General features: G+C 46.1%; 1 protein-coding gene across 1 annotated transcript in view; it reads left to right on the top strand.

Moving 5' to 3' along the window:
- The window catches only part of CC2D2A (coiled-coil and C2 domain containing 2A), a 486,222-nt gene that overhangs the window by 56,713 nt on the left and 404,378 nt on the right, over positions 1 to 25,131 (top strand). The window contains exons 6-7 of the mRNA XM_078772721.1: positions 5,538 to 5,644; positions 17,361 to 17,501. Of these exons, the coding sequence (XP_078628847.1) occupies positions 5,538 to 5,644; positions 17,361 to 17,501 (248 nt within the window). The remainder of the gene's footprint in view (positions 1 to 5,537; positions 5,645 to 17,360; positions 17,502 to 25,131) is intronic.

The following is a 25,131-nucleotide window of genomic DNA, read 5'->3' as shown; positions in this document are numbered from 1 at the left end:
TCCTTTCACCTTCTCCATTTATCACACCATATCTGTAACCCCCATGAACTCCCTCAAAACCGTCCATACTCCTTCCCACATGTCCATTTAGGTCTCCTCCTACCACAACAACTTCCTCATCTTTCACGTTTTCCATCAGCTTCTCTATCGCACACCAGAACTTGTCCTTCTCTTCATCGCCCCGACCAACCTGCGGAGCATATCCCGAGATGACGTTCACCAAGAGCTGTCCAATCATCATTTTGACCATCATCAACCTATCACTCACTCTAGTCACACTCACCACACTGTCTACAAACTCCTCAGAAAACAGGACACCAACACCATTCACGCGCTCCAGGCACCCTTACCACACAAACTTGTATTTCTGTCCCTGCCTACCCTTCACCATTCTCACACCACTTCCCTTCCATCTCGTCTCTTGCACACAACATATGTCCACTCTTCTTCTGACCAATACTTCCACCACTTCTCCTGATCTCCCTGTCATTGTCCCTACAATCCATGTCCCAAACCTCAGAAACCGATCTCCACTTCGGGCTGTACCCTGCCCATATGTAGTTGTAATTGTCATGGTTCTCTTTTTGAGGCAATGTTTTTATGGCCGAATGCCCTTCCTGACGCCAACCCTCAACCCTCTTAGTCGTCTCTTACGACACGCAGGGATACGGTGTATCTATTCTAATCCAGGGTACACACTGGGAAACGTTTAAAACATGGAAATTCTGGGGGGGGGTGGGGGAGGGCGGCGACAGCATCACGGCTGCGGTTTAAACATATTTAAATAATATTTAAACAAAACCATGAAAAATAATCTGGGAAAAGTCTCTTCGTGAGGACGTGGATTTGAGAAATAAGGAGCAGACGTGGAAGAAAAACGAGATATAGGGGGCGGGGCACAAGTCGAGACAAGGAGGAGAGCGAACAAGCACGTGTCCGGGAGGAGAGAAAGAATTAATAAAGAATTTTTTTTGTTTGTTTATTTGTTTGTTTTGTTTTTAAAACGTTGGACAAAGAGTAAGATGTTCGTGAGAGGTAGGGGGGAGAAAAGAAAATCAAAGAAACAAGCAAATACTATGAAGGAAAGAACTTATATTCACAAAATACTGACGGGGGGGAGGGAGCCCGGAGAGACCAAGCCACGCATGAGGTGCGAACAAAAAACGACTAATTACACACAAATTTGCAATAATTACAAAACCAAAACTAAATAGAAACACACAATAACACATACACAATAAAATAACCAGTGGAAATTTGACAAAGACACGAATGGGAAAATACTCAAACTTTGATGTCGTGGAGAGATCGAAGCAAGCCTCCTCGCTCGAGGGACCGGAAGCGGAAGCAGAATTGAGTGATGTTCAACAATCAACCAATAGCCATCTTTATTTCACAAGGAGGAATCCTCAAAGCACGTATTTACAAGCAAGCAAGCAATCAGTAGGCACACAAAAGCAGACCGACCCCTAGCACATACACTACATGGCCAAACGTATGCGGACACCCCTTATAATAAGTGGATTCGGCTGTTTCAGCCACGCCCATTGCTGACAGGTATGTATAATCAAGCACACAGCCATGCAATCTCATAGACAAACATTGGCAGTAGAATGGGCTGTACTGAAGAGTTCAGTGACTTTCAACGTGGCACCGTAATAGGATGCCAACTTTCCAACAAGTCAGTTTGTCAAATTTCTGCCCTGCAAGAGCTGCCCCGGTCAACTGTAAATGCTGTTATTGTGAAGTGGAAATGTCTCGGAGCAACAACAGCTCAGCTGCGAAGTGGTAGGCCACACAAGCTCACAGAACGGGAACGCTGAGTGTTGAAGCATGTAGCGCATAAATAATGTCTGTCCTCGGTTGCAACACTCACTATCGAGTTCCAAACTGCCTCTGGAAGTGACGTCAGCACAACAACTGTTTGTCGAGAGCTTGATGAAATGGGTTTCCATGGCCGAGCAGCTGCACACAAGCCCAAGATCACCATGCGCAATGCCAAGTGTTGGCTGGAGTGGTGTAAAGCTCACCACCATTGGACTCTGGAGCAGTGGAAACGCATTCTCTGGAGTGATGAATCAAGCTTCACCATCCGGCAGTCCGACGGACAAATCTGGGTTTGGCAGATGCCAGGAGAACGCTACCTGCCCAAATGCGTAGTGCCAACTGTAAAGTTTGGTGGAGGAGGAATAGTGGTCTGGGCTGTTTTTCATGGTTCTGGCTAGGCCCCTTAGTTCCACTGAAGGGAAATCTTAACGCTACATCACACAATGACATTCTAGACGATTGTGTGCTTCCAACTTTGTGGCAACAGTTTGGGGAAGGCTCATTCCTGTTTCAGCATGACAGTCCCCCGTGCACAAAGTGAGGTCCAAACAGAAATGGTTTGTCAAGATCGGTGTAGAAGAACTTGACTGGCCTGCACAGAACCCTGACTTCAACCCCATTGAACACCGTTGGGATGAATTGGAACGCCGACTACGAGCCAGGCCTAATCACCCAAAATCAGTGCCCAATCTCACTTATGCTCTTGTGGCTGAATGGAAGCAAATCCCTGCGGCAATGTTACAACATCTAGTGGAAAGCCTTCCCAGAAGAGTGGAGGCTGTTATAGCAGCAAAGGGGGGGACCAACTCTATATTAATGCCCATGATTTTGTAATGAAGTATTCGATGAGCACATACGGATGTGATGTTCGGGTGTCCACATACTTTTGGCCATGTAGTGTATTTTCCTTATACAGACTTCCTTACACAACAGACATGGTGCCATCATTCATTTTGGGAAGGAGATTAGAAGAAATGAGGGTAAATAAGCAGAGCCGAGTATGAGGGAGACTCCTCCCTTACCTCACACAACCAGGCAGGGCTGTGTCAATCCAAATTTGCCGGTTAGGGAGGGGGGGGGGGGCGTGGGGTGAGGGGAGGAGAGGAAAGGACGGGGATGGATGGATGGGTGGTGGAGTGCCAATGCGACATCGATGAGAGTGCAGCGAAGTGATGGCGTAGGCTTAGAGGATGGGTGTGAGGTGTGAACAATGCCTCGCCCATGTGGGGATCGTTGATAACGCCTTAGGAGGATTGTTTTTCTTTGTGTGTCCAAAGTAGACGTTTAGGGGTTGTTAGAGAAAGTAAGACAAAGAGAGTGTGAGTGAATATGCAACTGCGCAGTGCACCAGGGAGCTCAGGTATCACTGCCTCCTTGCCTCATTCCCCTCGCTTCTCTCTGGACCCACTGCAGTTTGTCCTGACCCGTTCGTTTCTCTGTCCTGAACCCACCGCCATTCGTCGTTAACCCATCGCCATACGTCCTGAACCCACTGCCATTCGTCCTGAACCCACCGCCATTCGTCCTGAACCCACCGCCATTCGTCCTGAACCCACCGCCATTCGTCCTGAACCCACCGACATTCGTCCTGAACCCACCACCTTTCCTCCTGAACCCACCGCCATTCATCCTGAACCCACCGCCATTCGTCCTGGATCCACCGCCATTCGTCCTGGACCCACCGCCATTCGTCCTGAACCCACCGCCATTCGTCCTGAACCCACCGCCATTCGTCCTGAACCCACCGCCATTCGTACTGAACCCACCGCCATTCGTCCTGAACCCACCCCCATTTGTCCTGAACCCACCGCCATTTGTCCTGAACCCACCGCCATTCGTCCTGAACCCACCGCCATTCGTCCTGAACCCACCGCCATTCGTCCTGAACCCACCGCCATTCGTCCTGAACCCACCGCCATTCGTCCTGAACCCACCGCCATTCGTCCTGAACCCACTACCATTTGTCCTGAATCGACAGCCATTCATCCTGGACCTCGTGCAGTTCGTCCCAGCAGGCATTTGCTCGAGCAGGCAGTCTTTATGTCGAGTCCCCGGCACCCACATAACAGCCCTAAACTGAGCCACATCCTGGCCTTCATACGTTCCACACCGGGCATGGGTTCGAGGGAGCAAAAGTCATGCGAGCGTCCTTCGACCCCGTCTGTCCTTTTCCCATTGGTGCATGTCCGATGGGGCAGGTCCCACGATGGAGCTGTGGAATAACCCCACATCGTGATGTTCAGGTGGTGACGTGCGCACCACCCCTCCCTAGCGTGCGAACACTCGAACAGCTCCGCCCGGTGGTCACCCGCGTCATGATGTCCAGGTGGTGACGTAGGCACCACCCCTCCCTCGTGCGCGAACACTTGAATGGCTCGGTGGTCACCCGCATCATGATGTTCAGGTGGTGACGTAGGCACCACCCCTCCTTCGTGCGCGAACACTCGAACGGCTCAGTGGTCACCCGCGTCATGATCAGGTGGTGACGTGTGCACCGCCCCTCCCTAGCGCGCGAACACTCGAGAACGGCTCTGCCCAGTGGTCACCCGCATCCATGATGTTCAGGTGGTGACGTGTGCACCGCCCCTCCCAAGCGCGCGAACACTCGAATGGCTCGGTGGTCACCCGCGTCATGATCAGGTGATGACGTGGGCACCACCCCTCCCTCGTGCGCGAAAACTCGAACGGCTCGGCCCGGTGGTCACCGGCAATCTTGCCATTCCTTAATTTTTTGTTTTCAAGATTGAGGCTCGTGTAAGAGCTAACATCAATCACAAAAAAAATCAATAGAAAGTTCTCTGGTACGCATTTTGCCGACCTCAGAAGGCTGACAGGCTGAGTCAATCCCACCTGGCGTTAATTCAGCGGGATTCAAACTCAGGACCTTAAGATCCCAAGCCCTCCACCCTAACCATTAGGCCAACATCAGGTGATACGTGAGTACATGAGTGCACACAAATGTTCCTCTGTACTGTGAACATGTTGTCCCGCATTGTCCCACATGACAAATATGGAAGTGCAGGGAAGGAAGAGTGGGGGAAGGTAATTCTACCAGTCTGGAGGAGTAATTGTTTCTAATGCTGAGGCATTCTTTGCTGCATATGGGGTTTGATGGAGATTGATGGTGAATTTGAAACCGAGGAGTACGGAATGGGCGGACTGATGGATAAATGGTTTGAACATGTCTTGAATAAAAGTGAGGAGTTGGAATGGTGAGGGTTGGATGAATGGATGGTTTATTGTTTATAATAAAAGAATGAGGGGTCCAAATGGTGAGGGATGGATGAACAAATGGATGGATTGCAGGATTAAAAGGAAGACCGATAGATTGAGATTGTTGAAACGGATTGATGATAGATTGAGAAGGTCGAATGTGGGTTGAGAAGGGGAAGATCATACCAGGGAAGAAACAGGCTAATCTCACAACACATTCCCCCAAATTCCCTGGACACAGGGCAAGGATTCACCGACACACAAACTCAAGAAATAACTGTCTCGGGAATTCCGAGTACTCATGGAGGTTCCCCACCGGGTGCATTCCCACAACCGCAACAATGTTATACATATTATATACACACACATTATACATAACTAACACACACACACACACACACACACACACACACACATATACACACAGCTCATTTGATGATCATCCCCTGTGTTGTGTGTGTGTCACACGTGTCTGTACGCATGAACATTGTTTGCAGATTCATGCCTTGAGAGAGGCTGTGAAAAGCATTACAGGGGGCCTGCAACTCCACAGTCCGAACGTGCACATGCAGCAGCAATCTCAAGAGTACATTCACGAGATCAGGTGCTAACCTCTTTTGGAATATAAATGTTTGTGAGTGCAGGATGTCTGTCAGGCAGCATCACAATGAACCTTCAAATCCTGCTGTTAAGATGTTTTTGAACATTTACACATCCTAATGTCTCAGACTATGGAGTTGGACATGACAGTGGGCTTCAGATGGCAAGATTGTACAAATTTAAAAGAGTGCAGTTTTATATGCAGATACAACACAACAACAACAGGCATTTTAAGGCCATTTTCCCTGCTAGAGCGGGGGTTAGCCTTGCGGTCCCCATGACAATCTTCTCCATTTTGCCCCATTTTCTACATCTCCCCTTGTTAACCCCCTTGCCTGCATTTCTTCTTCCACCATCTTTAGCCAAGTCTTTCTCGGTCTTCCCCGTCCTCTACCTCCTCTACATTCATTTCCATCACTCTTCTCAACCAGTCACTTTCATCCTTCCTCAAAACATGACCAAACCATCTCAACCTGTTCCTCTTCACAACATCCATCACAGGCTCTATTCCCATCATCTTTCGCAATTCATCATTTGTCTTCCTCTCTCTCAACGATACTCCACACATCCACTGAACCATTCGCATTTCCACCCTTTCCAGCCTTCGTTGCTGCTCTACGTTCATTACCCATGTCTCGCTCCCATAAATCACAATACTTCTCACACATGCAGCATACACCTTTCCCTTCAGCTTCAACGACACTCCCCTCCCCGTCAGCACGCCACTCAGTTCCCAAAACTTCTTCCATTCAAATCTCACACCAGCAACCGTTGCCGAGTCTGATCCACCTTCTCCATTAAGCATGTCTCCTAGGTAGCAAAATGTTTTCACACCTTCCAGCTTCATGCCGTCTTCAAGATCCAACTCAACATTTCCTCCATCTGCAGCTCCCCCTGTGCACACCTTACATTTGAATGTAGCTGCCACACTGGTTAATGACCCTCTCAGACCACTACATTTTTGATGAACCCACTCGGTACACATTGCACATTGAATGGAGTTCACTCTGACACCCTTCCTGCACACAGCACACGGCCACTTCCCAGTTCTTTCCACCTCACCACATGCTTTACCCCTTGCCATCACCTTCGTTTTTTCCGATATTCACATTCAGACCTTTTGTCTCCATACATTCCTTCCACTTGTTCATCTTCTCCTTCAGTCCATCCATACTTTCTGCAATCAACAACAGATCATCTCCATACAACAACTCCCACTGTAAACCCTCCTTTACATTCCGAGCCAGCACCTCCATCACAGCTACAATTAGTAGTGGACTTAGTACCGACCCCTGATGCACTCCCACCTTCACCTCAAACTCACCACTGTTCCCGTCCTTCGTCCTTACAGCTGTGCGCACTCTTTTGTACATTGCCATCACTAATCTGATCAACCATTCCTCCACTCCTAACTTCCTCAATGCCCATGTCACTATTTTGCGTGGAATCCTATCGAATGCTTTCTCCACATAAAAAAACCCAAGAAACAACTTCTTTCTCTTCTCCATGTACTTCTCCTGCAAATGCCTTGCAATAAAAAGCGTGTCTGTCGTTCCTCTTCCTGGTATAAATCCAAACTGCATTTTGTCGATCTTCACTTTCTTCCTTATCCTCCTCTCCAACACCCTTTCCAATACCTTCATTCCATGCTCCAATAACTTTATCGCTCGACACGAGCCACAGTCCAGAGCGTCACCTTTCCCCTTGTATAGAGGGACGAGGGTACTCAGTTCCCAATCCACTGGAATGCGGCCCTGTTTCACCACCAGATTGCAGATCTCTGTCATTCTCTTCACACTGATGCTAACCCCCGTTCTAGCAGGGAAAATGGCCTTAAAATGCATGTTGTTGTTGTTGTTGTCATTCTCTTCACACTCCAACTTCCCGCTGCCTTCAACATATCTCCCACAACTCCTGTCGTCCCTCCCGCTTTTCTACACTCATTGCTTTTATCGCTTCCTCAACTTCCTTCTCAGTTATCTTCTCTGCCGGTCCGAAAACTGGGTTACTCTCCATGTTGCCATCTCATTCATTCTCTGCATTCAACAGCATTTCCATATATCTCTTCCATCTTCCTTTAATTCCATCTGGGTCCAAAACGATTTGTCCCACTTCACCCTTCAAGCAACTCACTCCCATCACATCACACCTCTCTTTCGCTATCTGCTTTGCGATCCTGAATACTGCTTTCTGACCCTCTTCCGAATCCAAGCGTTCTCCGAACATTTTCCTGTATGCCTCCTGTGCCTTTGCTGCCTCTTTCTTTGCAGCCTTCTTAGCTGCCTTATAACTTTCATGCTCTGCCTTTTCTGCCTCCGTATCCTTCGCCTTCTGCCACTCCTTCAACTTCTTCCTCTTCTCGTAAATCCTCTTTCCAACTTCATCATCCCACCACCATGTTTCCGAGTGCCTTTTGTCATCACCTTTTGTCCTTTTGTCCATCCACATACCTCACCAACGGCTCGCAACAGACTATCTTTCATTGACTTCCAACCACTTTCAAGCTCATCCACATCATCCTTTACCATACTCAGCCTCTATTTTAATGCCTCCCTCACTGTCACCTCTTTCAACCTCCACACCTTCATTCTCGGTTGGTACTTCACCCGCCGAGCTCTCCTCACACCTTTCACCCTTATGTCGCAGACAACCAAGTGGTGCTGTGAAACAGCCTCCTCCTTTGTGTCTCACATCACCTTTGTGTCTCAGAGGTGACCACTATCTCGCCTACGCACCATCAGGTAGTCAACAGTTGTCGTCGACCCACCTGATGTGTATGTAACAAGCTTATTATCCTCTTTCTGAAACTGAGTATTACAAATCAACAAATCAGCTCCATCAGCAAACTCCAAAATCCTTTCACCTTCTCCATGCTCACATCATATCCGTAACCCCCATGAACTCCCTCAAAACCGTCCATATTTCTTCCCACATGTCCATTTAGGTCTCCTACCACAACAACTTCTCATCTTTCACGTTTTCCATCAGCTTCTCTATAGCACACCAGAACTTGTCCTTCTCTTCATCGCTCCGACCAACCTGCGGAGCATATCCCGAGATGACGTTCACCAAGAGCTTTCCAATCATCATTCTCACCATCATCAACCTTTCACTCACTCTAGTCACACTCACCACACTGTCTACAAACTCCTCAGTCAACAGGACACCAACACCATGCATGCCTTCTGGGCACCCTTGCCACACAAACTTGTATTTCTGTCCCTGCCTACCCTTCACCATTCTCACACCATTTCCCTTCCATCTCGTCTCCTGCACACAACATATGTCCACTCTTCTTCTGACCAATACTTCCACCACTTCTCCTGATCTGCCTGTCATTGTCCCTACATTCCACGTCCCAAACCTCAGAAACCGATCTCCACATCGGGCATCAGACGTTTCGTCGTCATAAATGGATTGATTTCCACCCTTGCTTCGATCGGGTTCCCCACCTTGAGTTTTGACGAGAGGGAGTGAGGTCCCCCACGGGGTACTTCGGGCTGTATCCTGCCCATATGTAGTTGTAATTGTCATGGTTCTCTTTTTGACGCAATGTTTTTATGATCGGTTGCCCTTCCTGGCACCAACCCTTTTTAGTCGCCTCTTCTGACACCCAAGGGATACGGTGTAGCTATTCTAAACCGGGGTACACACCGGATTTTATATGCAGTTTTATATGCAGATATCAATGGTAAACGAAGAGCTGAACATCAGAGCTCAAAAGGTGAACATTCTCCCACTGGTGGAGGGGTTTAGGGGTACAATAATACTTACACGTCATACAATCATTCAAAAAGTGTGTTTGTGTTTGTGTTTGAGTCAGGGTTTGAGTCAAAAGTAGCGCCTGATTTCTGTTTATATATATATATATATATTTGTCAGTTGATTGTTTGTTTGCCATTTGTATTACAGTGTACAAGAAGGTAGAAATAAATGAATGACATGTTTATCTAACCATTTATTCGGGGGAAAATTATTACGGAAGTGTACCAAGCTGTTTTACTTGCAATTTTCAAAGTGCCCTCCCTCGTGATCGATGCACAATTGCAGCCGAGCAGGCACAGAGTAGCACACACGCTTGCAGAGTTCGATATCAATTTCCTCAAACTTTGCAGTGATTTGAGCCTTCAATTCCTGAATGGTACGAGGCTTTTCACGATAAACAAGGTCTTTCATGAGCCCCCAAAGAAAGAAATCTGGAGGTGTAAGGTCTGGGGAGCGTGCTGGCCACTCGATCGGACCGCGGCGGCCGATCCACTTTCCGGGAAAGTTTTCATCAAGCCACTGACGAACATGACATCCATAATGAGGTGGAGCTCCATCTTGCTGGAAATAACAGTCCTGATCTTGTACCCTGGGCCAATAATTGTCTGCAAGACAATTATTAACAACATGACATCCCAGAAATAATCTGACAGCCGAAAAAACAGAAATTGGGTGCTACTTTTGACTCACCCTGTATATGTAATGTACAACGGCACATGGTAAAAGCCAGTGTGACAGGTCAAAATAAACAACACCAATTCTGTGGGATTGTACGGGAGTTAACCCATCTGCAATTCTGGGGGAATTAACACGTTTGCAATTCTGGGGGATTGAATCCGTGTGTAATTCTGGGGGAATTAATCCGTCCGTAATTCTGGGGGAATGAATCCATCCGTAATTCTGGGGGAATTAATCCGTCCGTAATTCTGGGGGAAATCAACCCGTCCGTAATTTTGGGGGAATTAATCCGTCCGTAATTCTGGGGGAATTAATCCGTCCGTAATTCTGGGGGAATTAATCCGTCCGTAATTCTGGAGGAATTAATCCATCCGTAATTCTGGAGGAATTAATCAGTCCGTAATTCTGGGGGAATTAATCCGTCCGTAATTCTGGGGGAAATCGACCCGTCCGTAATTCTGGGGGAAATCAACCCTTCCGTAATTCTAGGGGAAATCAACCCGTCCATAATTCTGGGGAAATTAATCCGTCCGTAATTCTGCGAGGCATGAACCCATCTGTAATTCTGACTTGATTTGGAGGCCAACTTGGAAATGTGGTTTTCCCAGGAAAGATCATGGCAGACAGTGAGACCCAAAATCTTGAGTGACAGAACTTCTTGGAGAGTATTGTTGAGAAAGTAGATGGGAGGGTTGTCCAGTCGGTCTTTTTGGAGAGACATAGTGAGAGTGTGAGATTTGTCAGGATTGAAAGACATGTTCCACTTGTTTGACCAGTCTGTGATTTTGTCCAGGTCTGCAGAGACTGAGGAGGCTGCAGACTGCCGATCTGAGGAATGAGGAACAGAGCGGCAGAGAGTGGAGTCATCAGCAAAGATATAGAGAGGATTTTCCAGAGAGTCGGACAGATCTGTGATGAAGACAAGAAAAAACACAGGGCCCAGAACACTGCCTTGGGGAACTCCAGCCTGAACAGGAAGGGGAGATGAGAGAATTCCATTCAGGGCCACACGTTGACTATGACCAGAGAGGAAGTCCACAAGCAATGCGTGGAGATTTCCATGGATACCATGGGAGGAGAGTTTGGTGAGCAGAGCGGTGTGCCAGACCGTATCGAAGGCACGTGATATGTCAAGGGAGACAGCTCTGATTTCCTGTTTGGCATTGAAGACCTCCATCCATTGTTGAGACAGCAGAAGCAGCATGTCCAGAGTAGAGTGACCTGGTCTGAATCCAAATTGATGAACGGAGATCAAGCCATTGGAGAAGAGGAAAGATTTCATATCCGAAGCAATGATGGATTCCATGACTTTGCTGATAATTAGGAGAAGGCTGATTGTTCTGTAGTTGCTAGGATCTGTTTTTGCACCTTTTTTGTTCAAAGCGGTGATGTTGGCTGCTTTCCAAGCAGATGACAGATGACCTTGAGTAAAAGAGAGGGTGAAGAGAACAGAGAGAGGGAGTGAAAGAGCGGAAGAACAGGATTTTAGGACCCGTGGGCTGATGCCGTCAGGTCCAGTTGCAGAATCGGAGTCGACGGTTGACAGAAACTTTTCCACCTTGTCAGGAGGAAAGGACAGAGTCCAGGAGCAGCTGGGTATGACTGGGTACGGTGGGGTGGGTACAGAGAGGGATGGGTTTGTGACACAAGATTTAGAGGCAAACACAGAGTTGAGGCATTCAGCTTTTTCACGTGCGGAGTCAGCCGTGTAGCCGTTTGAGGTGAGGGAGGGGATGGAGGGGGACAAACACCAGAAACAGATTTGACCAGATGCCACCAGGATTTGGAAGAGGGGGACAGATGAGAGAGTTCGGTCTTGAGAACGGAGAGCTATTGTTTCCTGGCTCGCCTGAGGGTGGACACACACTTGTTTCGTGCTTTGTGAAAGGAAATGAGATTTCCTTCTGTTGGATTTGCTTTCCAGGAGACGAAAGCAAGTTGTTTCTGGGCAACAGCCTCACCACAAAATTCCGTGTACCACGGACGGGAGGAAGGGTATGACAACTGAAGACGAGATGGGATAAATCTGTGCATGAGAGAGAGCAATTTACTTTGGAAGAATTCCCAGAATGAGTTGATGTCAGAGGCGGTAGATATGGGAGACCAGTCCAGATGATTGGCTGCTTGAAGACCATGCTAGTTGGCCTGAGTGAAATGCCAGACTCGCCGACGCTGAGGAGGCTCTCTGAGAATGGTCAGAGAGATGTCCACTTTAACAAGCACATGATCAGATGAGCCGATTGGAGCAGAAGAAGAGCAGCAGACATTTTCAGCGAAGTTAGTCATAATCAAGTCCAGAAGAGAAGATGCTCCGTTGACTGAGATCCGGGTCGGGAAATTGACAGATTGTGTCAGTCCCAGTGAGTCGCAGAAGTCCTTTGCTGAAGAGCCATGGCTGGTGAGAGAGGTACCCACACCCAGCCAACTGGCATGGTGACAATTGAAATCACCACATATGAGGAAGAGAGAGTTGGGATGGGTAGATAGAAGTTAGTCCATATTATCAGACAGCGAGATGTAAATGGAGTCATCACTGTTTGGTGGACGGTACAACACACATATGAACAAACGGTGGGAGCGATGGGGAAGCCGTAGCCAAAGGTATTCCTGGGGGTGAGGTGGAGAGAGGACAGTGCAGGGCGAGTGAGGAAGAGAGTTTTTTTTATAAAGATAGCAACCCCACCTCCAGGCGAGGCTCAGGTCTATCATACTGGAGGAGGGAGTAACCTGGGAGAGATACCAAGGAATCAGAGACATCATGAAGGCGGAAAGTTTCTGTTAAGCAGATCACGTCTGGTTTGTCAGAAGCAACCTGTATGGAGAGATCAGTCAAGTTTGAGCGAAGGCCCTGGATGTTTGAGGTCCATTCCGTTAAGTAAGAGGAAGGGGTAGCATCGGATACAGCACGGGGGGGGGGAGGGGTAGGGTAAGATGTGGAAGAGGAGGAAGTGGTAGGGAGAGCTGTTGAAGGTGTGTCAGAGATTTCAGAATAGCTTGGAGAAAGGGAAGAATGGGGCGGACAAAAGGTTTGATGGTGATTGGGTGAGGCACAGTGAGGTGTTATTTGTGGAGGGGGAAGAGCGAGGCAGAAGGTTGGGGGAGATGAAGATGAAAGTTGGAAGGGGGAAGAAGCAGGGAGGATGCTTTGAGGAGGAGGAGTGAGAGGGGAGTCTAGGAGGGGAGGAGCGAGGGAGAGTCTCGGAGGGGAGGGGTGTGGGGGGAGTTTAGAAGGGGTAAGGGGGGAGAATTGAAAGGGATGGGTGATGGGGAAGATTTGGAGGGGAGGGGCAAGGGGGAAGATTTGAAAGAGATGGGTGATGGGGATGATTTGGAGGGGAGGGGCAAGGGGGTAGATTTGGAGGGGAGGGGTGATGGGGAAGTTTTGGAGGGGAGGGGTGATGGGAAAGTTTTGGAGGGGAGGGGTGATGGGGAAGTTTTGGAGGGAAGGGGTGATGGGAAAGATTTGGAGGGGAGGGCAAGGGGGAAGATTTGAAAGGGATGGGTGATGGGGAAGATTTGGAGGGGATGGGCAAGGGGGGATATTTGAAAGAGATGGGTGATGGGGAAGATTTGGAGGGGAGGGGCAAGGGGGTAGATTTGGAGGGGAGGGGTGATGGGGAAGTTTTGGAGGGGAGGGGTGATGGGGAAGTTTTAGAGGGAAGAGGTGATGGGGAAGATTTGGAGGGGAGGGGTGAGATTGGATTTTAGAAAGTGTACGATTAATGGGAAACGAACATTTATTGCAAAATGAGTTTCTTGTGACCTTCGAGTCAAAAATACGTTTGAGGACGCTGAAGGAGGGGTGGAGTGCAGGAGAGTTTCGGGAATGTAGAAAAGAGGAACTGTAAGAGATGGAATTTTTTTTGGGAATGAGTAGATTTCGTGAGCAAGTCGAAAGCATCCTTTTATAGAAGAATAATAAAAAGGTGTTGTAATATACGACAGAATACAGTTCTTCAGGGGAAAGTTTAAACACTTTTAAATTGAGCAGTGAAAACTATCTGGGAAAATGGAAATGGGGGTGAAACACGTGATTGAAGAACAAACGAACAAATAAGAACAACGAATAAACTAATAAGATCAGAGAAGGAAATATATATTATTTTTTTTTTTTTTTTTGAGTTGAGATTTTAAACAAGGAAGTATGGGGTGAAAGACTGGGACAAAAACAGAGAACGAAAGTAATTGCAGCGCAATCGACAGACCGCTGAGAGAAAAACAAAGCCTCAAGGTCGGACACGGTAGCCTACTAGGCCTCAAAATACACGACACGAATTAACCAACGATTTTGTATACATGTATGAAAAATTAACACCGAGAATCTTACTAAAGACACACTATAGGTACACACACCGAAAGATAGATACAGTTTCGACAAAAACACAATTGTGAAAAATTACTTAACTTCGAAAGCGTGAGCGCATGGACAGCTTCGAAAAGACATGACCTCCAATCTTGCGCATGCGCAAAGAATCAATTCCATAACTTTGCTGATAATTGCTGGAGTGCATCAGCAACAAGAGAGGGGAGAGGAGGCAGCTTTGTGGATGAGTTAAGAGGAAACTTTGAGGAGGAGGGGTGAGAGCAGGGATTTGAAGTAGATGTGTGAGCAGGGTTTTGAAGAATATTGATGGGGGTGGTTTGTAAGGGAAGATTGAGGTGAGTTTTGAAGGGGAGGGGTGAGGAGGAAGTTTTGAAGGGGAGGGGTGAGAGAGGAGTTTTGAAGGGGGTGGGGGGGTATGGGGAAGGTAGTGATGCAATGGGGGTACGAGGGAGTGGATGAAGGGGATATGGTGTGGGTTCTGAGATTTTTAAAAGAGAGCAGGAAATCCATGTAGTATTATGGTGTACCTAAAGGCTAGGTTCCTTCATTCGCCTCTTTGATGTCTGGCTGTGTGGCGTATGTGGACTTGTGGCTCTCAAAACGCCATATAACCTTTTTTTTTTTTTTTTTTTTTTGTATACAACATCGAGGCTCGTGTGAGAACCAACTCATTAAACACAAAAAACATGAACGGACACACAAAACATAAAGGAAGCGGGAGATTTTGGACACTGAATCGAGGCTCGTGAAAGAGCTAACATTTATTTCACAAACAAATCAACCAGACAAACAAAATATATAAAAAGAGGGAGCGGAAGACAAGATGGTGAGAGAGAGGGAAGCACACAAGGACAACAGGAGAGACCAGGGACGTCGGTGGATTTGTGGAAGGGAGAGGGCTGGGGGGTAGGGAGGGTACACGGTATAAAACAAATGAACACTACTTGCAATTTCAGTAATGAAGTTGAAGATTGAAAGAGGTGGATTTTGGGTGTATTAATAGGGTATAAAAGATCAAGGTCGACAACTGGCTTTGGAGGCCAGCTTGGAAATGTGGGTTTCCCAGGAAAGATCATGGCAGATAGTGAGACCCAAAAGCTTGAGTAACAGAACTTCTTTGAGAGGATTTTTGAGAAAGTATATGGGAGGGTTTTTCAGGTGGTCTTTTCAGAGGGACATATTGAGAGTGTGAGATTTGTCAGGACTGAAGGACATGTTCCACTTGTTTGACAAGTTTATGATATTGTCCAGGTCTGCAGAGGGTGAAGAGGCTGCTGCCTGCCGATCTGAAGGATGAGGTATAGAGTGGCAGAGAGTGGAGTCATCATCAAAGAGATAGAGAGGATTTTCCAGAGAGTCGGAGAGATCATTGATGAAGACCAGAAAAAGCACAGGGCCCAGAACAATGCCTTGGGGAACTCCAGCCTGAAGAGGAAGGGGAGATGAGAGAATTCCATTCAGGGCCACACATTGACTGTGACTGGAGAGGAAGTCCGCAACTTAAAATGAAGAAGAAGATTCCTTCTCTATATTCATCAATGGGATGGGTGGGATTTTGAGAGAGACCTGCGGTGCGACCCCACGCTGTTCACACACGTCTTTTTATGATGCAGCACTGCCGAGTGAGCGACCTGGTAAGGTGAAATGTTGGGTTATTACATACACAGTTCAGTCATTTGCGTTTCCCCGTGCTCCAGTACAATGTTAGTTATACGGGCAAAAGATAATAATGAGTGTGTTTGTGTGTGTGTGTGTGATTGGTTGTTATTTCCATTTGCGGGTTTCAGGAGGTGGAACAGAGACCTCCCAGGACTCAAAGTATCCACCTCTGTTTGTGTATGGATCCGTGATTGTATACAGGCATCGTGATTGTGATACCTGTGAGAGGTTCTCATCAAAAAGTGAGCGTTATCGGTGATTATTCATTCCTCATACTTTGACAATGCTCTGCATCCCTAACCCCTACCCTACCTCAAAAATAGAATAAAATAAGTACAGATACATTTAAAGTACACCGCCCCATGCCAAAAAATGAATATTCTCCAGTGCGGTATTGCACGGGGCGCCATGCAGCACAGAGACGGTATTGGGAGCGAGAGGTGTACAATAATTGATTGATTAATTGCGTAATTTATATCAATAAATAATGATCGTAAAATAATTAACCAATTGGCTAATAGCATACCGTGACCACCAGTGTTTCATCCGAAGCTGTAACTTTTTGAAAATTAATTAAATAAGTCATTAATCAAATAAAAAATAATTAATTGAATAATCAATACATAAGAAATTGATTAATTGATTTATCAATAAATCAAAAATATTCTTTTTAGCCAAATCACTTGGTCATTGTCATGTCCAAATATCAGCTTCCTCGCTCAAAAGGTGCCTGAGATATTGCCCAGATGAGAAAGAAAATATATGTCATTAATAAATCAATAACAATAAAGTAATCAATTGATTAATTAAAAAAGAAAAAATACCATTTTTGCCAAAGCATGTGCGCATTATTATGCCGAAGTTCAGCTTCCTAGCTCAAAGGATGGCTGAGATATCATCGCCCAGACAAACAAGAAAACAACCGGAGTGAAAACCAAGTACTCCCTTTCATCGCGCATCATCGCCGGGCCCCCTTTGGTGCCTGCCGATGACGTCATGCAGCATCTGGAGATGGAATAGGAAAGGAGCGGTGTACAATAAAGACCCCTCCAGTGTTGTTCTGTGGCTGTCCCCACTGTTCTTATGGGCAGGTATGATGTGCATGTGCAGGTATGATGTGCAGGTGCAGGTATGATGGGCCAAGTTTACTCCCTGAATATTCTTGTAATAAGTAAATTTTACAAAAGCAATATTGTCTTTTTTCTTTCAAATGAATACACTCTCCAAGTTGGAGGCATGTGGATATGTACTTGGCAATAGTCACTAATAAAGGCTAATGAATTGGCACTCATAGGAAGACCAGAAGTTTGCGAGATATGGAGGAACAGAAAGATCGAAACCTCTTGAAAAGCATCCTCAAAGTGTGGAAGGAGATGAAGACTCTGAGAGAGTTCCAAAAGTTCACCAACACCTCGCTGAAGCTCAATCTTATCAGGTACTGGTGGTACTACTATACTTGTAACACTTTTTACTTGTGTGAGAAACGTGTTTATTAGGTTTACTCTCCATGAAATGGAGAGGAAACCTATTATTACTGCTAGAGTTTTTCTTATTATTCTTCCGCCCCATTTTGCACTTCCGAAAACTTCATAATTAATGTTCTCAGCAACCGCTGGTCGGATTGACAGGAAATTTTCATCAAATGATCGTCTCGGCTCCTAGAATTTTCAATGCTAATTATGACGTCACAGGTCACGTGGTGTGGGCGCCATCTTGTAAAACAAATTCAATTTTCCCCTCTGTATCTCCGAAACGGCTCAGTGGAAAAATTTGAGGAATGGCTCATTCTAAAGAACTCTTCAATGGGAACAAAAGACATGTGTATCGAGTATATTAAAAATGCTAACGTTAAGAGGTTAGAATTCGTCAAACAAAAGATTTTCTCCCCCGAAAATGGGATTTTTTTCCCAGATGCTTAGTTGAAAAAAACTCAGAATGCAAAAATTTTCGAAGTCATACGTCACATGGTTCGGCCGCCATCTTGTTTTCGTGAAAAAACACAAAAAACCCTTTTTCTCCGCAACGGCTGAACGGATCGAGCCCAAACTTGGCATGCATATTCGCATACCCAGGACGAACAAAAAAGTCAACGAGGACGACATCATCCGACACATGGTTTCAGAGTTATGACGTTTTAAAGCTCAAACTAGAAATGGTATCCCCTCCATAATTTGTGGAGATATCGAGTGGAAACTTTACAAAAATGTTCCTCATGGGGGTATGTTTCAACGTTACTTGAAACGTTTTGATAAGTCACATGGTTTGGCCGCAATAAATAATGGAAGTTAAATTTTAAAAAGCTTGTAACTCTTGAACCACTGCATGGATCGACTTGAATATTTAATGCAATGTAGATCTCATCAAGCGGAAGAAGTCTGCAAAATTTCAAGATGATTGGATGTACGGTCTCGAAGCTATAAGTCTTTATTGTTGAAAGAAGAAGAAACACACCGATTTGTCCTTCCAGAATCTGCTCACTATCACACGATCTCCCGCGGTCATTTGAACCTCAAATAAAATTCCAATTGCAGATTTCTCAATAGATGAGGTTTATTAACAAACGAATGAAACAGATTTGCTCAAATTCTGTCTTTTTTAAAATCGATCGCATTTCACCCAAAGTTTGGGGTACTAAAGAAGAAGAACGCACACTTTGTCTGCCCAGGACGTGATCACTATCACACGATCTCCCGCGGTCATTTGCACCTCAAATAAAATTCCAATTGCAGATTTCTCAATATATGAGGTTTATTAACAAACGAATGAAACAGATTTGCTCAAATTCTGACTTTTTTTAAATCGATCGCATTTCACCCAAAGTTTGGGGTACTAAACAAGAAGGACGCACCCTTTGTCTGCCCAGGACGTGATCACTATCACACGATCTCCCGCGGTCATTCCAACCTCAAATGAAATTCCAATCGAGGATTTGTCAATAGGTGAGGTCTATTAACAAACGAATGAAACAGATTTGCTCAAATTCTGACTTTTTTATATCGATCGCATTTCACCCAAAGTTTGAGGTACTAAAGAAGAAGAAGAATCGTTTGGCTTCTCAGATAAAATAAATAATTCTGTCTCTGCAATGTCAGGTTAATTTTCTTTTTAAAATGGCTTTTTCTGCAATCAGTGCATGGATTGACATGTGTGGATGTGTGTGGGGGGGGGGGGGCAGGAGGGATGTGTGTGTGTGTGTGTGTGGGGGGGGGGGTGTTGGTGTGTGTGTGTGTGTGTGTGTGTGTGTGTGTGTGTGTGTGTGTGTGTGTGTGTGTGTGTTAGGGTTGGGAGGGTGGGGGTATGCGTGCGTGTGTTTGTATGTGTGTGTGTTTGTGTGTGTATGCATGTGGGGATGTGTTTGTGTGGATGTGCATGTGTGTGGGTGTGTCGGGGGGGGGGGGTGGAGGGGAGGGTGTGTGTGTGTGTGGGGGGGGGGGGGTGGTCTGGGAATGTGTGTATGTGTGTGTGTGTGTGTGTGTGTGTTTGTGTGTGTATGCATGTGGGGATGTGTGTGTGTGTGGATGTGTGTACGTGGATATTTGTTTGTGTATGGGGAGGCTCCCCTTTCCCCATACATTGACGCCCATGGGTGACATTCACGCTTGCACGTCAAATATGTGAATGTACAATATTTTACAGTGTTCATAAAGATATTTGGTGGAATGTATATTCGTTTTTAATTAATGTTCAGAAATGTATTTATGCCATTGTGCACCAGGGATAAAAACGTATTGTATCGGCCTTCCGGTTGAGGTGCATATACTTCCGGTCCACGTATGTGTAACTTCGGATTTCTTTTTGCATTTTACATTCATTAATAAGCCTTTAATAATGACATCTGACCATGTATATTATTTGACATTTCGTGTTAATATTCACGGATCATCCCTTGGTTAATTTGAGAAACATATATTGGACTTCTCATGGCACGTGGTGCGCGATGCGATGACGTGGTGATGACGTGTGAGTTCTTCTTCTTCGAGTTTGATTTTCAAATGCGGTAAAGATGTGCTTTTTTTCGGTATTCCTTACCTGCTTTGCAAATCCGATTCTCGAGCTATTTTCACGTTTACGTGGGAATTCTCCAAGGGGGCGGGGTGTGAAATGAACGGCAGCCATATTCCCAATCGCTAGCCCTTTTTTTTAGTTCCTTGTCTTTAGGCTGGTTAAAAAATATTTCCTGTTTATCATCGCCGCCCGCCCCATAAAAGTCGTCCGCCTCTAAAAAAAAAAAATTTTTTTTTTTTGTTTCCGCGAAGTCAGGAAAATCCATTCCCGCTCAGTGGAGTTATCGTTCGAATTTGGTATGTGCTCGCGTACTGTCTGAGCCAAGTTACATGTGCTCGAACTTCGCCGATCTGCAGGAGACCAATGAGGCAAACGTCTTCAATAATGTCGACGCCAAAGCCAATCTCACATGCAACGATGCGACAGAGAAGCCATAATACACGGCTGGCTATGAAGATGTGTGCTATTTTTGTGGCTGTGTTGAGGAGCTGAGGTACCACAGATGAGTCATATCCTATATGCAGTACCTGCAGTAAGAGTCGTACTGCCGAGAAGAGGCCCACTCGGAAGTTCAAGAAGTAGTTGGTATTCTGAAGGAGACGCCAAATATCATCGGCAAACGGGAGAGCCGCACGTGATCATTATTGCTGAGAATTCCTAGTCAAAAATTAAACGAGCGCTGCACTACATGTAGCAGTAGCTGCTGATAGATAGATACATCTATGAGTGCTATAATAGCAGTAGCTGCTGATAGATAGATACATCTATGAGTGCTGTAATAGCAGTAGCTGCTGATAGATAGATGCATCTATGAGTGCTGTAATAGCAGTAGCTGCTGATACATAGATACATCTATGAGTGCTATAATAGCAGTAGATGCTGATATATAGATACATCTATGAGTGCTATACTAGCAGTAGCTGCTGATAGATAGATACATCTATGAGTGCTATAATAGCAGTAGCTGCTGATAGATAGATACATCTATGAGTGCTGTAATAGCAGTCGCTGCTGATAGATAGATGCATCTATGAGTGCTGTAATAGCAGTAGCTGCTGATAGATAGATACATCTATGAGTGCTATAATAGCAGTAGATGCTGATAGATCGATACATCTATGAGTGCTATAATAGCAGTAGATGCTGATAGATAGATGCATCTATGAGTGCTGTAATAGCAGTAGCTGCTGATACATAGATACATCTATGAGTGCTATAATAGCAGTAGATGCTGATATATAGATACATCTATGAGTGCTATACTAGCAGTAGCTGATGATAGATAGATACATCTATGAGTGCTAAAATAGCAGTAGCTGCTGATAGATAGATACATCTATGAGTGCTATAATAGCAGTAGATGCTGATACATAGATACATCTATGAGTGCTATAATAGCAGTAGATGCTGATATATAGATACATCTATGAGTGCTATACTAGCAGTAGCTGCTGATAGATAGATACATCTATGAGTGCTATAATAGCAGTAGCTGCTGATAGATAGATACATCTATGAGTGCTGTAATAGCAGTCGCTGCTCATAGATAGATACATCTATGAGTGCTATAATAGCAGTAGCTGCTGATAGATAGATACATCTATGAGTGCTATAATAGCAGTAGCTGCTGATAGATAGATACATCTATGAGTGCTATACTAGCAGTAGATGCTGATAGATAGATACATCTATGAGTGCTGTAATAGCAGTAGCTGCTGATAGATAGATACATCTATGAGTGCTGTAATAGCAGTAGCTGCTGATAGATAGATATGTGGGGAACACCTCCACCGATCGTAACAGAAGTTCACCAACAGTTTGAGATTGAGAATGACGAAACTTTATTAAAATACCAATTATACAGATCTGGAGGAGACTGAGACGTCTACAGCACGAACCACCTTCATGCCACGTCTAGCCTTCCTGAAAATACATTGATTCACAGTCCACTTATATAGGGACACGCTTTATCAGAAAATCTCCGAGAGAACAAAGGAACTGGCGAGAGTTCCTCCCACCGTTATCCCTAGTGGGCCGAGCCCCCACCGTCATCCGTCCTTTCATCTTGGGGGAGTGGAGCACGCACCGTTAGGATCCGGACCAGATGTGGTTTCAAGGCTCCGAGGTGACAGAAAATATAACTCACTGAAAGGGGGATTGCATTCTTGGTTCCGATAAGACCATAAAGTAAATGACGGCGTTCTGATGAGTTCCAGGTGTTAAATGCACCTTCAGTTCACATTTCTCATTTAAACATAAATTCAAAGCATATTTATTGTAACTCAAGCGTCACTGTGATTATACGAAATATAATTAATGTTTCGGCAGTTTATCAAAGGTTTTATGTCTACGATTCAAGCATCCTACGTAAAGTTACACATTCCGCGCGCATATTATCCATTCTCCTGCCCGCGGTTTGAGGCGCTGTCTGGGAGAAGAGAGAAGGTTTATGACTTAGGCTTATCTAGCTTTCAAGTGGCACACGTATACAATGAGGCCAGACGTTCAGCACGGATGAAGCGAGTATTTTCTCATTTTAAACTAAAGCGAAGCGGCAACCTTTTATTAACTTTATGAAATAGCATTTTTAAACAGCATTTATAACATAACATATTAGTCGGACGACATCCATAACAGGGCATTTAAGCAGTAACAGATCTGCGACCTGACATCCCATCCTCTTGTCTCGTCGAGACAAAGTATCTCAAGAGACAACGTGCCGCATCGGGCTTTATTGAAAGACAATCGTGTAATGCGGGTATCTCCCAAGGGCATACCGTGCGCACATAGCGCCTCGCCCGTGCATTTGGGGAACGTGTCGTGTGGTGCGTGCTTGGAACCTGAGGGCTCAGAACATGAAAGTCCATTAACGTTTCGGATCCACAACGAAGGCGTCTGGTCCAGATGAGGTTCTGCCCCGCCAGAGGGCCCGCAACCTCCCCTGCGGAACTTGCTCCCCCCACCCTTTGCAGACGCGGTCCTTGCAGATCTTCGAAGTTAATCAACGATCATGCCCATGAGATCTCTCACGTGCTGCTGTTCTGGGGAATACATAATGTCGTCAGTATCTTGTGTCTCATTTTCCTGGTCAGGGTACAGAGCGTAAAAATCCGATTCACTTGAAGCATTTGAACTTAAAACATTTGAAGCAAAGAGAGGGACTTCCTTTATGTCAAAGTCTCCCGTGGACGCCTGGTCGGCTTGCGGGTCTAGGATATCCACGTCGGGTCCCTCGACTGCCAGACCCAGCGTCGCAATCAGATCCATAGTTGGGTCGGAAGGGGGTGTACAGCTGTCAGCTTGTAATACATAAGTGGCGTTAGCCAGTACACGCAAGGGGTTTACAGCACAAGTATCACAGTCATCACAGACATCATTACAGGCAGCAGCCAGTGACCACATGGGATTTTCAACACAAGTATCACAGTCATCACAAAAATCAATACAATTTTCTGGAGCGCTGGTCACATCTGCCTTGTTGAAGGGCCCATTCAGGTCGACAGCCTCTGTGGTCAGAACCATAGTCGTTGTCGGCGGCTTCTTCACTTTCCATCCTGTAAAATACTTTCTCATACAAAGGAGGACTAAAGATTTCATTAGTGCCCCCCAAATTACTACCCCGATTATCACGGCCAGTGCGGTCAATAACCACTTCACTATGGTGCCCGTCCATCCCCGGAACCAGTCAGTGAGCCAGCTAAATTTATAAGAGTTCTCGCGTGCGATCCGATCGATCGTCAGGGCGTGGCTAGTTTCCCTTAGTCTCACTATTGCGGCTGACACTCCTTCGGATGGATCAGGTATGTAAGTGCAACATTTTCCCTCTATTATTCCGCATACCCCTCCTTTCTCTGCCAGGAGCATGTCCAAAGCCACCCGATTCTGCATCACCATTGTACGCATGTGAATTACCGTGTCCAATAGTATGTCATGAGCCGTAGCGGTGTCGTTTGCCACCTTTTCTAGGGCCAAAGCCAATTTGTCTATCCGGAAGCTGTTCATGGCTGTGCCCGCACCTGGGAAGAAGAAACCTAACACCTTTTCCCATAGGCTCCCGTGTAGTTTAGTGGTTCCATCTTCGTTCATGACTGACCTCTTATGTCGCCTGTCCAAGGACTTTGGGTCTAGCTCATCCAGTATCTCAACGTCAGGAAGGACTGAACCCAGGTAACATGTGCCCCCCCAATTATTTGGTAAATAGGGGTAAGCCTTGTCGCCGCATATAAACATTGTCCCATGGGGTGGGACCAGGTGGGTGGATAAGCACTGGAGTCCCTTTATCACCCCATTAATCCTACTAACCCCCCTAGAGAATGTTATAGCCGTTATGTTGTGGTTGTGTTTATCTTGCAGTACTATTCGTAATGTAATCCCCGAGCTCCCTTGTCCCAGCTTCCCGGGGAGAGTGTAGGCGCATTCTGATTCTCCCATACGCAAGTGGCCGGAACCCTGGAGGCAGACCGTCCCTTTCTGTGGTTTGACCCAGACGGGGGCAGGCCTCTCGGCCACATGGGCAATCATTGACGGGCGATAATTAAATTGTCGATTGCAACTCTTGCCGTTGCCAACCCCTTCTCTTTCCAGCGTGGTGACTAAACATGGGGAATCGATAGGTTGTGAGCAGAGGTCATTGAGGGACAAAGGTAGCACTATCATGTGTATTCCTGTGGTGCCTGCTTGGGGAAAGTGCATGCACGACCAGCAGTGTGTCCTATTTTGAATTGTTGCCACCTCCCTGGCCACTTTCCAATATGTGTTTTCACCCTTCTTTGGGGCCTTATCCTGGGGTTGCGGCGTGAGTATGTATTCGTTGCATCGTATGTAGTTCTTTTCGCCACTGGCCGCGCCAGGGGTCCAGACGCTGCACCGGACCTGCATAGTCATGCCTTTCTCTAGGCGTGTGCGTGTTTGTAGCTTAAAATCAGGGGTTCCCCATTTGTATCCTGGTTGGGCCAAGGTCTTAATGCTAGCTTGCCCGTCTTCCCGGAACTCTCGTACCTTTCGTAGTACAATGCCAACGCGTCCAGGCCCTGCCGACAGTGCTAGCCATCTTACGGTTA

Source organism: Myxine glutinosa, chromosome 2 (assembly GCF_964187855.1).
Source record: "Myxine glutinosa chromosome 2, kmMyxGlut1.1, whole genome shotgun sequence".
NCBI classification, from domain to species: domain Eukaryota; kingdom Metazoa; phylum Chordata; class Myxini; order Myxiniformes; family Myxinidae; genus Myxine; species Myxine glutinosa.
The sequence above is the reverse complement of the archived record's forward strand: the minus strand, read 5'-3'. Positions and strand labels throughout refer to the sequence as shown.